The following is an 18,170-nucleotide window of genomic DNA, read 5'->3' as shown; positions in this document are numbered from 1 at the left end:
ACTGCTCTTGAATCTCCACCAAACGCAATTCTTTGGAGTAAATCCGTGGTGTTGATGCAAATTTTGTGAATCTAGACAGTTTCTTTGCAGCTTCGAAAGCAGATAACCCGAGGTGGGTAGGTTGTTGCATAGTTTCCCAACTGGAAAACCACGGCTGTTCATCGCCGAGTTGACTTCACCCCCAAATTTTGTCGTATGCCTCCCTATACAACAAAAAAGGGAAATAAAACAGCTAATACGTAACCACATGTAGTGCTATATGCTTGAAACACTTCAACCTTCCTTTTCCTTCTTGTTCTAGGGGAATAACAAAAGAAAATAAATGAAATCAAGGAAATGACGCAGCGAATAACAAAACAAACGCAGGTGTAATGTAAAAAAACAAAAGAACACTTTATTTTGCTTTTCTATACAAGCAAACTTTCACAGAAACACATTTTACTCCTCGGGCACTAGCACTATATAATTATTTATTTATATATATGTACAAAACAGAATAAGGTCACTACCGGTCACACAAACATAAAATAATAATAAGGGGGACGGGACGGCTGAGAAACTAGCATAGTCATCTTTGGGGGAGGAATGATTTTGGTATACAATTCCTAGAGCATGACACGAAGAAATTAGTCGTTACTACAGGAGTGTTCAAGAACACATAGAAATGCCAAAAGGAGAGAACAAAAAAAAAACAAAAAAAAAAAACGAACACTTTGTTGAACTTAAAAAGTATGAACAAGCCAAAATGATCAGTCATGTACAGGCTGGCCAAACACAGGCACACAACAAAGGCTTAAACATACAACTAAACGAAATGCATAATTGAACATTCTTACTTTGGTACTTAAATGCACTGTTTCTGTCACCTTTTTAAACCGAGAAGTGGAAGATGAAAAACACAATTTAGTCAGATGCCACCGAATGTCAAGAACATGATCTGGTGGTCAATTTTACAGACATCTCCAAATGAAAAAAAAAAAAAAAAAGCTGTTATACTGAAACATGACACGACAATCACAGGAAACGAAAAGGAAAGTTGTCTGACACTCCTTCGGCTGGCCATCAACGATACTGTACAGGCCAACGTCGCGCTCGACGAATAATAATAACCACAGTCTGAACAATGCATGTACCGCATAATATGTGTAAATGACGAAAACATCCGCTCAGTAAAGGGAAACGTACCAATAAGCAGAGGAACAGTATTTATATATTTATACTTAGTGGATTCACTTATGCACACAAACGCAACCCATTAATTATAAATGCAGTCGTCGCGAATCACAAGACACACAACAGTAACAGGAGAGGGGGGCAAAAAACAGCGAGTCTCGGCCAGCGTCGTCGGCGCGCGCACACACACACACACAACACATTTCTTCCTCATCGCCAGCGATTAACAGCGTCCTCCCTCGTGAGTCGGTCGCGCAGGACAGTGAATGAGCGCCCGGGGCGTCTATCTACAGGCAGAGCCACGACCCGGGGTTTTCTGCTTCTAGGAACTGGTGGGTGGCTCCGGCGAGCGAATAAATACGATGTGCGGATAAATAGCGGGGGGAGGCCGGATCATAGCTTGTTCCTACCTGAGAACAAGGTGGGGTGGATGAAGGCGCCCGCGGGCACACCGCCGCCGCCGGCCGCCGCGCCGGGGTAGTAGCCGGGCAGGCCGGCGGCCGCGTAGAGGTACGGCGCCAGGGCGTCGGTCGGAGGCGGCTCGTCCTTCTTGGGCTCGTCCTTCTTGGCGTCCTCCTTGGGCGAGGGCAGCGCGAAGCTGGGCGGCAGTCCCTGGCCCAGCATCTGCAGCTGCTGCACCAGGCTGGGCGCCTTTTCGGCGTCGGCAGCACGCTCGGGGGCTCCGTCGTCGGTCATCTTCTTGATGTTGTCGATGTGGTTGCGCAGTGCGTCGATGTGCCGCTTGGAGAAGAGGTGGTCCTGCATCGAGGTGTTGCTAAACTGGTGGTTGTACTTGACGGCACACAGCGAGCACTCCTCCGGAGGCTTCGGAGGCTCGATCTCTTGGCCAAAGGTCTTGGCGAAGGCCAGCTTGGACTTCTTCTCCTTGGCGCGGGCGTTCTGGAACCACACTTGGACGACCCGCTTGGGCAGTCCGATTTCGCGGCCCAGCATCTCGCATTCGGCCATGGAGGGCGTCTTGTAGTCGGCGAAGATGGACTTCATCACCTTCAGCTGGACGGTGGTCATCTGGGTGCGGAACCTCTTGCCGGCGCCCGAGACGGGCCGTGACGGTTGCTGCCCCCCCGCGCCGTGCAGCCCCAGGGGCGACGTGGGGTTGGACTCAAAAAAGGAGTCGTCCCCGTCCATGTTGTCTGTGGACTCGGAGTGGGTCTCGGAGCGCGCGTCGTCGGAGACGCCGATCCGCAGGTCCATGCTCTTCTCGCTGACCGACAAGTGGTCACCGGACCTATCCGAGTCCAGGCGCAGGGGCTTGCTCAAGTCTAGGGGGGCCTCGCCGCCACAAACCTCTCCCTTGTTCACTTTCGGCTTGAAACTGAGGTCCGTCGGGGCTCCAGTCATTTCGTCCAGGTACTTTTTGAGCGAGTCTTCGTAGTACTTCTTCATGCTGCTGTGGACCAGATCCGAACCCGCAGAGGGCGAGATGGCCTTGCTTTCCTCGGAAGCGCTGCTGGTCGGTGTTCCTGGGTTGGAGTCCGCGTCACCGTCAGGGAACGAGTCAATGTTCAGCTCGCCCTTGCTGTAGAGGTCGGCGTGCCGAGTCGCCAGGTGGGACTCCAGCGCCGACCTTGCCTTGAACAGAGCGCGACAGAAAGGGCACCGTTTGTGGATCACTTGCTGGTGCGCCCTGAACTGGCCTTTACGTTCTCGCGCACGCGTATTTTGGAACCACACCTGCACGACACGCTTCTTGAGGCCCACGTCACGCGCAATGTTCTCGAGCATCTTACGGCTCGGGTTGCTCTCCATCTGATACTTCTGGTAAAGGTAGTCAAGCTGCTCTGGTAAGATGGTGGTTCGAAGCCGCTTGTCGCGTGGTGGGTCCCCCGACAGGTCCTTGGAGTCCTGCTGCTGTTGTTGCGTTGGCTGGTCTTCCTCAAGTTTTCGCTTCCAGGACTGCTGCTGCTGCTGAGGCCACGGGAGGGCGAGCTGCTGCTGAGGCGACGAGAGGGCGAGCTGCTGTTGCTGCTGCTGCTGCTGCCCCTCTAATTGCAGAATGCCGAACGAGGAGTTCGGAGGGTAGTTGGGGAACAAGTTGGGGTTCATAATGTGCACAATTTGATGCTCACGCCACAGGTCGAAACGCGGGAACACAAGACTGCACTTGTCACATCGGTACGAGCCGTTCTGTGGACTTTTGCAGGGCGGCTCTGGAGTCCTTGGGGATGACGGGTTGGAGGGGCTGACCAAGCTACGATCGTCACCACTGCCACCCCCACCGCTGCCACTTCCACCACTGCCACCCCCACTGCCAGCGGCAGCAGCTTTAAGCTGGACAGCCAGTGGATTTTCGTCCTTAAAACAGGAAGTCTTCTGGTGCTTTATAAGCTCGTAGTAACGCTGGAATACTTGCAAGCACTTCTTACACTGGTAGTTGAGCCCCGGCGTCCTCTGGAACCTCCCCGAGCCGTCGTCCTCCGGCGCTGAAGGCGGCTGGTTCTCGTACACTTTCCTGGCCTTCTGACGGGCATTCTGGAACCAGACGACGATGACGCGCGGACTCAAGTTCAAAAGCTTGGATAGGTACTCGAGGTCGTCGTCCTTGGGGTAGGCGTTCGTCTCAAAGAACTCCTGAAGCACCTTTATCTGATAGTCTGTGAACCTGGTCCGGTTGGCCCGCTTCCCGGAAGATCCGGCCGAAGGCGTCGACGTCATCGGCGTGGGCGTCGTGCTCGAGGACCGCTCCAGCATGGGCGGTGGCGTGCCCAGCAGGAAGCCGTGATGCACTGGAGACGCCAGGTCTAGAGGCGGATCCACGGACAGCCGAGACGTCAGGGAGCTCAGGAACTCGGACTTGCCGCCACTGCTGCTGCTGCCACCGCTGTTGTGCTGCGAAGGCTGCAACGCAGAGGCCTCCAGCTTTGGAGTCAAGAGGGCACCCTCGCCGTTCTGAGTCGCGTTGGAAGAAGCGACGCTGTCCTGCGTGTCCGTGCTGGCAGCCTCAATGCGCGCCTCCTCTTTGATGACCTCCTTTTTGACGGCAGCCTCGGACGTCATTGTCGTCGTAGTTGTCGTGGTCGTCGATGAAGAGGGTGCCTCCTTGTTGGTGGTGGGCAGAGGCACCGGCTTCACAGTAGAGATGTTGCCGCCCTCAGCGTTGTTGTTTTTCTCGGACAGCGGTATCACCTTGGCCTCACCCGTCTTCTCGTACTCTTCGAGGTTAAGGTAGGTCGACGGAGGGTTGTTGAAGTTGTACGGCGAGTCCTTGTTACGCTGGCGCTCCTTGAAGAGGGTATTGCGGAACCAGTGCTTGATGACCTTGAGAGGCAGGCCGGACTTCTCGGACATCTCCATGAGTTGCTCCTCGGTGGGAGAGTTGTTGATGTCGAAGTAGGCCCGCAGGATGCGCAGCTGTTCGTCGCTAATGCGAGTACGGGCGCGCTTCTGCTGTTGAGCTTGCTGCTGGGCCTGCGCTAGCTGCTGGTGCTGTTGCTGGAGCAGCTTCTGCTGGGCAGCGAAAAAGCTGGGATCCATGGCTCCTGGCATCATAGGGTGGTTAAAGGCGGACGTCATGAGCGGATCCATATGGGGTGGCATGACCACAGGAATTAGCGGCGGATGCATGTTCATTGCTGCCGCGAAGGGCATGTTCATTCCCATCGGTAGCCCCATGCCTAAGCCCATGCTCATGAGCAGCTGGTTGAACTGCAGTTGAGCAGCCATCTGGTTGGCAGCCACGGTGGACGCTTCGGACACTGGCTGCTGCTGGCTCGCTTGTGGGGCCCCCGACAGCGACATCGGCGGCGTTGCCGAGGCAGGTGCTGGGCGCTGCGGGGACTGGCCAGCAGCGTTGGTGCCGCCGCTGGTGGTGTTGCCGCCGCTGCCGCCGCCAGCACCACTGCTGCCACCGCTGCCACCAACACCCACCGTCGAGACGGCTGCGCCCGGCGAAGCCCCGTCGACCTGGCCGCCTGCGGCCTGGCTGCTTGCAAGGTCCAGCATACCCTCCTCCGCGGGAACCTGCGACGCATTCTTCTTGTCGTACTCCGTCCGGAAGTCGTCTGCAAGCTTGGACACGAAGTCTAGGGGCACTATGTCGTGATGGACTTCTTCCCTGTGAGCCTTCAGCACCCAGATACTGGAAAACTCCTTCTGGCAGATGTTACAAACCGATCGGTTGATTTCAGGCATAGTGTTTTCTTTTTCTGGCTCAACCTCTTCTGCTTCTTTCTTCACTTGGACCGCTTCAGTTAGAGGAGACGTTGGCTTGTCCGGTTCTTCTTTTGGCTGCTGCTGCTGTTGCTGCTGCTGAAGGATTTGTTCCCGCCTCTCTGCGTCTCGTTTCAGGCGCTTCTGGTTAAATTCGTTAAATTGCATCACAACATCAAAGCCGAAACCCTCTAGAAGATGTTTGTACATAGGAGGCTTGGAACGCGGGTACGGAGATCTCAAACGGAGTAGCTGTTGCGTCGCTGTAGCTGCAGCTTGAATCTGCGTGTTGCTTAGTTGATTTTCCGGCATCAGCTGTGCAGCCCCGTGCTGATGGTGGTGAGTGTGTACTCCATGCTTCTGCGTCAGTACCAAGGGGGACGCCGACTGCGCTGCGGACGTAGCCACACAGTACAACTGCTGATGCTGAATGAGTGCTTCTTGCGACATTAAAATTGCACTGCATCGATTGCATGTTACCATTCCTTGGGAGGACGTTAGTTGCGACGAGATAAGCACCGGTTGCTGACCAATGTGAGAGACGCTAGGCGTAATTGCATGATGCAAACAACTGCTTTCAGAATGTTCCTGCGAGGTCGGCGTGGTAGAGGTGCTTACAGGCACTGGAGTTGAAGGTGCTGAATGGCCGTGCGGCAGCGACTGAGATGTCTCCGGTCGCTTCTGTGGGATTTCGGGGCTTTGTTGGGTAGGCTTGTTTGATGCCAGCATGTCTGACAAACTTTTTTGCTGGGAGGGTTGTGGCGAGTCAGACTGAACTGCAACTCCAGATTCTGGCTTTTCTATCAAGGGTGAGCTCAAATCCACCTGACCGGTCATAGCAAGTTCGTGTAGCTTTGATGCCCTCGTTTGGTGAAGTACAGACCTCATGTGTATGTCCAAAGTGGAGCCTTGCGTGTATGCAACTTTGCAAATATTACACTTGAACGGCTTTTTCTCCAAGTCATTGTTATTGTTATTCGTAGGAGAATGCGCCGTGGCTTGAGACAAAGTTGGTGACTGAGGTGGAGCGATGGATGACTGAGAAGTCACACTGTTAGTGCAGTTAGTCGAAGGTGCAACAGTCAGTGGTGTAGCATTCATTGCACAGCTTGGAAGGGTCGGTGCCGGACTACCCCCGTCCTTGAGGCTCAATTTTAACTTGTGCAAGTGAGACACGGAATTGTAGTGCACTAAGAGGATGTTCTTCTGCGTAAACGACTCCTTACATATGTCGCATTTGTATGGCCGGTTCGGATCCAAGTATTTTTCCATGGGGTAGCTCAGTTTTTCCCCCTTTCGGTGAAGCAGAGTTTTGTTGTGACTTGTTAGGTAGCTTTGGCGCGTGAATGCAACTTTGCAGCGATGACACTTGTATTTTCTCGCAGGGTCGTTGTAACTGTCTTCGGCAATGGCTTGACTGTTAATGTAGTCTTCGAAGAATTGTTCTTTCAGAGTAGTTCCTTCGCCGGGCATGCTGGTGTCCATATGCTCGACGCTTCCCTCGTTGTCGTTCATCTGAGCGCCATCATCAGCGTCCATGGCCTCCTCCAGCGTAGCTTCTTCTTCCCGGTTGCTCTCCTTCTTGAGTAGTTCGGTCGTCTGTGGGTCCAGCACTGCGCCGCCACCACTCGTCAGCAGCGGGTTGTTGACTAAGCTGGTCTTGTACTGCTCCAGTTCTTCCGGCGTCATGTCGATGTGCGACGTCTCCACGTGTTTTTGGAGCGCAGCGACAGAGCGGAAGCTTCTCCCGCACAGCACGCATTGCGTGGCCGCTCGGATGACATGGTACTGGGAGTGGAGCTGCAACTTCTCCAGCGTCTTGAAGGCCAAACTGCATTGATTGCACCTGTACTTGTACACGTGCCGCTCAGAGACAGCGAGTTGATGCTGATGCTGCTGTTGAGTTCGCCTTGAATGAATCTCTTTGAAATGAACTTGGACTGCCTGCGGCGTCATGAAATACTGGTTGCACGCTTTCTTCCAGCACAGGTAACCAGGCCCCCGAGGAGTCTGCTTCAGTTCCAAGTGGCCAGTGTCGGTCTGGTGGCTGAACAGCTCCTCCAAGACGCTGAAATTCTTTCCGCAGGCGCCGCAGGTCAGGTCTTCGATTGACAAGCAGTCATCAAGCATCATTTTGTCTTTATGTTCGGAATCACTCGCATGGCAGTCAGCATCAGCACTATCAGAATCTTCATTTGCTGCCGAGAGAGTTTGGATCTTGCTGGCTGGTGACTTTCCGCGTTTCCTTGCCGTCGCAGTTGTGGCCCACACAGACGTGTCGACAAGAGCGAGAAGTCGCTGCATGCCTTCGGATGTAACGTTATGGGTCTCGACGAGATGTGATTCGATTTTGTTCAGCGCTTTAAATTGCTCCTGGCAGAGCGGACACTGCACCGACTTAGGCTGTCGCTGAGCTTGATGCTGGGAGGAATGCTGCGATGATACGTGCGCATGTAGCAGCGTCTGGCTCTTGGCAGTGAAGTTGCACAAATTGCATGTGTGCCCCTCGCTGGCTTTCTCTTCCTCGGACCGATGAGCGCTCGCAGCAGCTTCGGCTTTGGCGGCGTTTTCGAGTAAGGCTTGCTTGAGCATTGAACCTGGACTTGACGGACCTCCGGACTTGTTAGCTGACTCTCGATCTTCTGCAGATAACACGGGGGGTGGTAGGTCCACTTCCATTGCTTCTGTACCTTTGTTCTCTGGAATAAGAGAAAGAGCGAACACCGGGTTAAACGAAGAATGCCACGACTACTACGCTCTAGGCCAGCGAGCTCAAATTCAGAGGGCAATTTACATTAAACGAGAATGAAGAACACCTTTCTGCACATGCTGGGTAAAATTAGAAGGGCCTGTAGCCATTCGGCTGCTTCTTATAAGTTCATTAGCCAACTGACTGGCTGAGTGAAGTGACTGCTATCACAAACGAATTTCTTTATTATTAGAACGATAATGCTCAACCATATTCCTTTCCACTACAAGATTAAAAAATAAGCTACGCTTGCGAGACCGTGCAGTTCTGTCACTCCGGCCACAGCAAATTTCTATCGGACGCTCACAAAACATTAGAAGGAAAAACGGACAGAAGCATCAATGATTGACTGCGTGCTGGCCTGCTACACGACAAACAATGATTATTTAGAAAGTATTCATTAGCACGATGCAGCTTCGCCAATGTCAAGTATTGATCAGTTTCTGTTTAAACATCGCACCTGCACAAAGTCCAAATTTTATGACGCTCACCACTGTGCGCAACTGATGTCCCGCAAGGGAAAATGCCGCAGGGACATGGCATCTAGACAGGCGGTCCGTCTTGTCTATAACGGTTTCGTGTAGATTTCGTTATTCGTCCCAGGGATTTTCTTAAAGCAGATTTGCGCGGCCGTGCCTGCACGCACACACACCAATACTACTACTATTTCGGTAGTGCACTAGTGGTTAGCGCGATGTGCAGCTGCTACACAAGTATGAACTCGCAGGATCGATTTCGAGCTGCGATGGCTCCATTTCATGGTCCAAAGGCGCAAATGCTCGTGTGCACGACATCTGGACGCACCTTCTAAAACAGCTGGCCTAAACCGGTAGCCTTTCACTACGGCACACCTCAAAGCCGAGGTGGGCTGCGGCGTGTTGAGCACCAGTTTTAACGGGCGCGCTCACACGCACCCATATCTGTAGCCGAAATAATTTCAAAACAAAATAGCTTAAGCTCTTACTTGCATTAAAAGACTACCATCTGTAAATGTGCGCTCGCGCGATTTGCGGCCGCCAGAAGATGGAATCATCATAGAGATATGACATTATCGCAGACTTCACAGCTAACTTTTTACATAATGACTTTGGGTCATGACCCAATGAAGACAGTTTACTGTGGTCGAATGGAGGAGGTTCAACAGAAAGGCAACAAGTCCACTCCGAGTAAGAACGTCTGAGAATATGAGCCCGTCAAAGCAAATTTGAATGCGTTGGCACTGTTCCAAAGTCTTACAGTCACGTAAAAATGACGCACACTATATGAATCAGCAACGTCAGATGACAAGCTGCGAATATCACAGTGGCGACGTGACGTGAAAGTCACATGATCGCTGGCGCCTTCTAGCACTGGCGCCTTCCCCCTCCAGCACTGCCAATCATTATACGATCGAAGATGATAAAATAACGCAGGCCGAGGCCCATTATAAAGATTCGTGTATACACTGGGCGCAATGAACAACGCCAGGGCTCGCATTGGGCGATTTCCCTGCGCAGACGATATTTTTGAGCCCTGTGGTACGCTCGGTGCCGATATTGGACAAATTTTCATCCCTGGTAGTAGTGCTTGCTAATTGTGGCGCATTGCAGCCGGGATTTCTAAGAGTGAGACAGTGCGCTAGGCTTCATGTTTTCATCCTCTAATCACAATGATTGGTCTATGATTTGGCGTTGTGGTGAAGCAGACCAACGGGAACGGGAACAGACCAACGGGAAAGTATGCAGAAAACCTTTGTTATAACGAAACCCCCGGGACTTGCAACTGACTTCGCTATCAGCGGAACTTCGTTACAAGGGCAATTTGCCCTACCTGCACTAGGGACTATAGAAAACTTAGAATAAAGCGGGGACTAGAATAATACGATATTGTTATAACGAGGGCTTAATGCATTAACTAATCAAAGGGTAGGGTCGCCTAAAAGATGAACTAACACGTAAACCGATCAGTTGACGTACGTTCTCGCTACGGGTCACCGGGATGCTCAAATATCAAGCCTCAAAGGAAAAAAACAAAACAAAACATACAAGCACCTCAAGGAACGCAGGTGCTTACAAAGAGTGAGGACAGAATTGCCGCGGGGACACCGCTGCGCGCAGGCATAGCAGTCGAGGAGAAGCATCAGTGCAGGGATGCGAATAATGTTCACCAAGAACAGAAACGGGGAGGACAGAGTGCGTGGGTAAGTAGCCACATCCCACAGAGCAAACCCGTGGCGGGGCGAAGCGTTGCTGCGAATGTCAATGCATGGCTAGGAGGAATGTTTTAACTAGCATCTCCATCTCAAAAAAAAAAAAAAAAAAAAAAAAAAAAAATGTGGATCCGAATCTGGGGGGTAAGTTATTTCGGAAGCGTATAGACCAGCCCGTGAGTACCCATACTGCCATGCCCGTTCTCTCGTATCATGTTTTTCCCACTTCTCGCTGTGTCCCCCTATTGGCGGTGAGCGCGACTACGGGCGGCGCTGCGAAGAGCGCTTCCGTGACGTCGGCTTAGGGACGCTCGCATTTCTCGTCTGCTTCACTCGGGCTCGCTCCCCCTGCTGTTTCTTTGCGCTCGGTTGACGTCTGATGCTTGTTCGCACCAGATTTTGCGCGTGCGTAACTTTTTATCATAATAAAACACTTTAAATCGCATACACCAGCTGAAGGCGCTATTTAAAGTATAGTTTTTGATACCGCTCCGGAAGAAACATTGCCGGCGCCGCCCCAGTTTTTGCGAAGCCGACCCTGTGCGGAGCGCGAAGAGTCGGAGTAAGCGTCAGCTTCAGTGTTCAGAAATCTTTAGAACAAAGGGAGCCGCCAGCTGCTAATAGCCGACAACAGCGAAAATGCAAGACCAAAACAAATACCAGGCCTTCGGGGCTGTCGGATTTGGCAGAAGGCATTACGATTGCCGGTATTCATACGAAAGAAAAAAACAGTTTTTGCAACCTCGCCGAATGATTGAAAGTATTATATCTCATCAATTTACGTTGTAATAGCATGAAAGTATGCCGACATGAACTATGGACCGGAAAACCTGTAGGTTGAGTTGCAGATAACCCACTGTTTGTTGGTTTTACACTAGGCTTCTAACCAGTATGGAGGTTTATTGAGCAAAACGAGTAACGCTTACGGTAAAGATACAGTAGGACTATGTTTGTTCATGCCTGGAGGGAAATTCGGTACATTTCTCACAGCCTTATCTCCGAATATTGAGACATGCCTCATAGGAAAACTGCGTCCAAGATGAGGAGGAGGAGGAGGAGGACAACGTGGAGGGGAAAACTTAATTTAACAGTAAAATCGAACTGATTAGTGGGCCGGGTCCTCAGTCCAGGACAAGAGAGTAAGAGTAATTTTCTTCGATTCATAGAACGCCATTCCGAGTAGACTAGGATTTGCTTCTTACGGCTGGAAGGGGTGGCAAGCAATAAAGAGATTTTTGGAAATATTTATCGGTTTCGATTGTTCTAATATATGCACGTATACTATTTATTGCGTTGGTTAGCTAGTATATCACACCTTTAACACCGTAATCATGTCACAATTGTTTGAATTGAGAGTCAGCTCGTTATGATAACGATAGTTAAGGTAGAAATTCGGAGCACAAAAGCCGCCTTCGAGTACTCTGGACAACGTACGTTGTCTGGAGCGCGATCGCGGTGGCGTAGCACAAACCTTCTCATTCTATTTGCATGTGAATAAACAATGCACGCAGAGAATATGCATCTTCTTGCACGCCGCCATAACGAAAGCGAATTTGTGAAGGGAATGTATGCCATACAGCCTGAAGAAAATATCCACACGATCTTTGTGATCCTCCCCAGCATCCAAAAACCTACTAATAAACGTTTGTGGCGGTGCAGAAAAATTAATGCGTTGGGCACACTAAAAAAACCAAAACAAAAAACATCAACCTGATACAGGTCAACAACGAAAGAAATAGACAGCCGCTTTATTTCCAGCAATGCAATGCGCGTGTAGGGGCCCTCTGCCTGGCGCGTAGCATTAGACTGTTGAGTCTTCATAAGAGCATCCCAAAAACACTGTATGGAAACCTACGCATTTTGAATTTGTGGAGGAGCTCTGAGCGCTGAACCTCGCGTATAAGTTAGAAAGGACGAGTTACAGACGATCATCTGAGCGATGCTCTGAAGAAAGTTATTCTCTCTCTCGTCGTGTGTTGCAAACCTGTGCGGAATACAGCTTGAAATTATTCATGTGTCAGAGGCTGGTAAAAATACCTGAATTACTCGAAATAGGCTTTCTGATGCACTAAACTTAAAGCATCAAAGCGGGCGATTTCTAGCACAGGCGCTGCTGCCCCTCACAAGCGGAGTGTAGCAGACGACAGCGGAGCGAGTCCCTAAGGCGACGTCAGAGCCAGGGGGCGCCACTCAAACATATCACCGCCATACCCGCCCCCGCGAACCCCTGACCCCGGATGGGCTGTCCTGTTTCCTTACTGCAGGCTAACAAGGACAGAAAAAAATTCGCAGACGACCTTGACGATGTTCTGATGCAGAAATGAACCGGGCGTTCCTGAACAAGGAGTTAAAGGAGCCATGAAGAGAAAACACAAGTTTGGTTCATTCAAAAGATTGTCTCGTTAGAATCATACTGACACCACTTTTAACGTAAACTTCGCTCAAATAAGCTACATAATTAGGAAAAACGGGAATGGTCATGCGACCCACCAGCTCATTTCCCGCAACAGAACCTGTGATGTCACATGGGCTAAGCTCTGCGATTGGCGGAGGCTGGCAGAAGCAGACGCAAATTAGGTAGAGCTTACAAACTAGACGAACGAGCGATTTGCGCTTAAATTTAGGGCACATTCTTTACAAAGCAAAAAGAATGATGGGACAAACAGTGGAAGTTACGAAAGCACATGTAAACATAGAAGTACTGATGCGTTCTGCTGTTCGTACTGCGCCCAGCATGCTTTGGTTTAGCTGCACAGCACTACGGGGCTTGGGGTTGTCTCAGACGACACTGGCCGATTGACGCAAGCAACGGTGTCTTACGTGACCCCATTTGTCGAGCGAGCACTGTTTCAGGGAATGAATATTTTCTCCCAGAACAAAAACAAGCCAGGTTTAAATGCGGGCAAAAACAAACCAAACGCTTGCCACGGTATGGTGGCGCCATCTAGGTTACGGAACGTAAAGAAACGCGGGAACAAACCAACACCGCTGTACAGGGTGGAGACAACCTTTGAACGGTCCCGTGCCGCCGCAATTGGGCCAACGGGCTCAACGCGTTATTCTTTTCGTTTCCCACGAGACCTAGCAACGCGAAACAGACAATATGATTCAAACTTCTTCAGTAAACCGCGTTGCGGCGATAATTTTAGCGTGGTTTTGACACAATGACTTGCTTCGGCGGCGAGCGAGCAACCGAACATGGCGGCGCCAGCGTTACGTGTCTCTACCCTGTACGGCGGATGCGTGAATGAAGGTACTCTAGGCTGCAGAGCGGTCGGTTCCCGTGATGTCACTTGGGACCACGAAAACGCACGATTGAGCGGGAAAATCAAAATTTTAACCTAAATTGTTTAATTTCTCAGTGAATAAAGCACCGTTTGTATCCGGACAAGCGCTGGGGGCACTATAAAACACGAAATCTTTCGAATACAGCCAACTTGCATTTTCTCTTCATGGCTCCTTTAAAGCTGGGACTTCAAGGTACACAAATATTAAAAAAAGAAAAAAAAAAAGAAAGAAGAGCTGCTCTGAGCGTTCCCGAACCACACACCAAGGATAACGTGGGCGTACCTCAATGCGGGGAATTTGACGTAATTCGCGCCATTTTAAAAATGAGCAGAACCGGAATAGCAGCGCGAATGCAAAATGAATGGTAGCCATTAATAACCTGGGTAGGTAGTAAAAAAAAATTGCTCGCTATCTCGCCCTGCGAAAGTATATGTCCAGCAAAGCTGTTGTAAACCACTACAAACGGTGATGGATGAGGGTATGAAATGTTTGTCGTCGTCTCGGCGGGCTTGTCGCTTGCGCTCGGCTAGTGTCACTAGATAAGGGTACGGAATATCGGCACTCTTTTCTCCTATTGTTCCGTGCTGCCGCCATGATAATTGGTCAGTTCGCATTACGTGACAATTGTTTACAGTGCGACGGTTCATGGGCGCCGCCATTTTGTTGTTTATGAGTCGTATTCGGTCAACTCTGGTGGGCTTAGCTTGTCCTCCCTGCTCTGCAGTTGCGCGCGACTGACGTCGTTCCGAATGCGAATCAAAGTTAGCGCATGTAACAGCATTTCAGCAGAAGTGTGTACAAAGATGCGGCAAACACTGGGTCCCGCCTAGCATGACGCATGCGCTCGGCGTCTTTGGCAAGAACTGCTGTATTTAGTTACACAAGTCCTGCCTAGCCTTCAAAGATAACCTTTACCAGGAACACATGTTGGGGGGGCTCATATTGTTCACAGGCGCCTTATCATCCATGGTGCGGTTTCGATGCTTCTTTTGTGGTTTCCTTAAAAGAATACTGACACCAAAATTTTATGTTCCTTTTTTATTGATTTCATCGATGCTTAATGGCCTGGCGAACCCGAAACAGCACTTTAAATACTTGAGCGCGCGATAATTAATGACATTGAACTGTCTGAAAATCGTTCGTTTTGGTTTCCCGCGCTTCCAGGCCGGAAGGCGCGTATGACAGAATCACGGTATGCCCTCACCGTTTAGTGCGGACGTCGAAACACTTCCGAGGCCCGTGGAGGCGTTGTTGCCTGAAGGCGTTAGGCCTAGTACTGCGGCGGAAATTCGATGACCGCTTTCAATAAAAGTCCTGATGGCGACTTCCGTTGCGATTCTGGGCTTTATTATCGAGTCCTTTCCCGCGTGCGGAACTTTATTTTCGGAAAGAGTGCCGTTCTGCGCAGCGGTTACGTCTGTAGCTCTGGCTACGTGCATCAGTTCGTGAACGCGCCAGCGCCCAGTCGCCGCTCGCCGGGCTGCGCGGGTGAAGTGACGTCACGTGTTTCTGACGACGAGCGTTGGAGGCAAACGGCTACGTCACTCGTTTTCCCTACCAGGAGTGATGTCACGCCGGTGTCCAGCTGCTGCGCACATCTTTACGTGCTGTTCCGTCGGCGCAATAAATGGGGTCAAATTGAAATACGCTCCATGCTTCGCAGGCCGCTATTTCAGCCAGGGTATTCGTTGAGTAAAGGTAGCGAACTGTGTAATAATATTACCATAAAAAATTGGTGTCAGTGGCCCTTTCAACGAATTCAGAGCTCGATGCTGCATGCCTGATTAGCCTGACGCATGCGCTCGGTGTCCTAGGCCATGGCGTTTTTGCACACGGAGATAAAACCGTTGGGGCGTAGTAGTATACAGTTTTGCTGTAATTCACCTTTCAACTACCGTCCAATCTCTAACTAGCATACCTTTCAAAATACTAGAGCACATCCTTTACTCAAACACGGTAAAAGCTCTTGAATCTAAATATTCCTTTACCAGCGCCTACCCGACATAGCTGTCATAGAACCTTCTCCTGTGAAACCGAACCTATTTCCTTTATTCATAAACTTAACATCATCCTTGATGGTTGTTTGCTGGCAGGTTGTATTTTTCTAGATTTTTTGACAGCTTTTGAAAAAGTATCACAGAAGCTAATACTTCTAAAATTAAGCAAACTAAAGCTTGGTCGCGATCTTTTAATAAGGCTTCAGCACTTTCTTTGCAACCGAACGCAGTTTGTTACTGCTAACAATTTCGACTCTCCTTTTAGTACTGTTAGTCCGGCATCCCCCAGGGTTTAGTTTTAGGTCCGCTTTCGTTCATTATATACATATACACACACATCCGACCACGTCTTACGTGGCGGCCGCTGGGAAAAACACGTTCTACGTCTCCCGCGGCGGTCGAGGGATGGCGCTAGTTGACCGGCCTCAGAGCCGTTCTAAGTATAAACCCCCGCGGTAAAGTCGAGAGGGGAGCCATCGCGGAATAGCACAATGGTTAGTGCACCGCACGCGTCATGCGGAGATGTGGAGAGTCCCGCTTGCGGAGAGTCCCGGTATGCGGAGACTCCCGCTTCGGGACGAAAACGGCGGATTTTTTCTCGACTTCTGCGTTCGCCTATTTATCACTGTATCAAAGGAACGTGACAAACATGCGTCATTCGGCACTATTAAATATTTCGAAAAAAAAAAGCCGAATAGCATTGGCAATAACGATTGCAACCTTGATATGTGTCCTTACCGAGTCTCTCGTCCCTTATATATATATATATATATATATATATATATATATATATATATATATATATATATATATATATATATATATATATATATACACACACACACAGTCGAGTCCACTTATAAAGATACCATTTATAGCAATATATCGATCGGATATAACGATGAACAGCTATGGCACCGTCAACTTTTGTATTCTTTTCATGGTAAAATAAACCGCTTATTACAATGCTCCAGTGCCACGATATCGGATATAACGATTGAATCCGGTTATATTGGCCACCAAAAGTGCAACAGTGATGACTCTAACGACGCCGTTGTGCAGCCTACTAAGGTAGTGTCTTCGTAGGAGGCCCAATGCGTGACACAGTCCCTTGTGGACTTTGCGCCAAGGACATTTACCTCAGCTAAGTGAAGCACCTATAGATGCCCTTGGAAAAGATTTGCGCTAGCTTCACACCCGGCAAACAAAGATGACCGACTATGGCTTCTTTTCCTCAAATTTGTTGTAGTACGACCTCGCTGGCACGCGAATAAAATGTTTTGAGCTTTGTTCCGTCTTTTATTTCGCAACCCGCTTATGACACTTATCGGTTATAACGATGGGATTTCCTTGGCACAAATATACGTGACGTTCACGTCTAGCAGACTGACATGAACGTAATTTCAAACTGGTGTTACACACGACTAATGTACCTTAACACTACCAAATGCAAAGCAATGCGCATTTCTCACTTCTTACCTAGTGCTGTTGCGTACTATCGTAATACTTCCCTCTCGAGTCAGTCGCTATCTTGGTGTTGACACCACTTCCTGTCTCACCTGGTCACTTCATATTAACAGGATTATCAGCAATGCTAACAGAACGGTATCTACGCCGAAACTTCTCTTCCGCCCCTGTGTCATTAAAAGTAACGTTATATGAAACAATAGTCCGTAGTAAATTAGAACACTCCTCTTCCATGTGGGATTCCCATTACTGGTAACTTAATTAGCTCCTTAGGCTTAGTACAAAATAACTCGCTCGTTTCACACTGCATAACTACAATCGCGCCACTAGCATAACGTCCATGAAAAACACGTTGCACCTTCAGTCTCTTGCATCCCGTCGCCAATTTTCGCGTCTATGCCAATTTTATAAAATATTCAATCCCAGTTCTCATTTGCGCCCCGAACTCATGCTTCCACCATTGTACGAGTTCATTAGGTTCATAAAGGTGATCATGTCCCCACGAGCTGATCATGTTCATTAAGTTAGAATTCGGCACTGAAGAACAAGAGTTTGCCTTCAGTCCTTCATCCCACTCACTTTAAAAGAATGGAACCACCTTCCTGGACCAACAGCCACCATTGTCTACCCCCAACTTTTTCGTATCGCACTAGCTATTGTATACCCAGGAACCTTAGAAGCCTGTACTCATCTAATCAATTTTGTATTCGCTTTGTATCCTTGTCTCCACTCTCCTCTTTAATGCCTCTGCCTTGAGGGTAAATGGAAATAGCAAATAATAAAAATTCAGGTATCACGCGCCGATACTACGAGGGAGATATGAGGCGCGCCTTCGGTGAGCTACGGATTAATTCAGACAGCCTGGAAATCATTAACGCGCGGCGAAATACTGCACACGCGGACATATTACTTTTACGACTCCAACAGAAATACAGCTGCCGCTGCAGAGAATTGGACCGGCGTAATCTTAGCCTTTGGAATTGTTGTAGAAATTTTCCTGTATGATGTCTAATTTCTCAGCCCTGTACATCTCTAACGAAGTTTTAGCTTCCATTGTTTTTTCTCCATTTATCGGTCTTGCCTCTTTTTTTGGTTACCTTGGCTGTCTTGGATTCTCCACAGTTCTTTCCGTATTTCA

At 49.6% G+C, this 18,170-nt stretch overlaps 1 protein-coding gene across 3 annotated transcripts in view; it reads right to left on the bottom strand.

Moving 5' to 3' along the window:
- Positions 1-369: 369 nt before the first annotated feature.
- Zfh2 (Zn finger homeodomain 2) overlaps positions 370-18,170 on the bottom strand; it is a 369,044-nt gene continuing 351,243 nt past the window's right edge. For all 3 annotated transcript variants that reach the window (XM_077687303.1, XM_077687306.1, XM_077687305.1), the window contains one exon: positions 370-8,042. In XM_077687303.1, the coding sequence (XP_077543429.1) occupies positions 1,567-8,042 (6,476 nt within the window). In that variant the 3' untranslated portion in view covers positions 370-1,566. The remainder of the gene's footprint in view (positions 8,043-18,170) is intronic.

The sequence above is a fragment of the Haemaphysalis longicornis genome, unplaced genomic scaffold, assembly GCF_048455015.1.
Source record: "Haemaphysalis longicornis isolate Haplotype H1 unplaced genomic scaffold, Haemaphysalis longicornis Haplotype H1 scaffold_1, whole genome shotgun sequence".
Lineage (NCBI taxonomy): Eukaryota > Metazoa > Arthropoda > Arachnida > Ixodida > Ixodidae > Haemaphysalis > Haemaphysalis longicornis.
The sequence above is the reverse complement of the archived record's forward strand: the minus strand, read 5'-3'. Positions and strand labels throughout refer to the sequence as shown.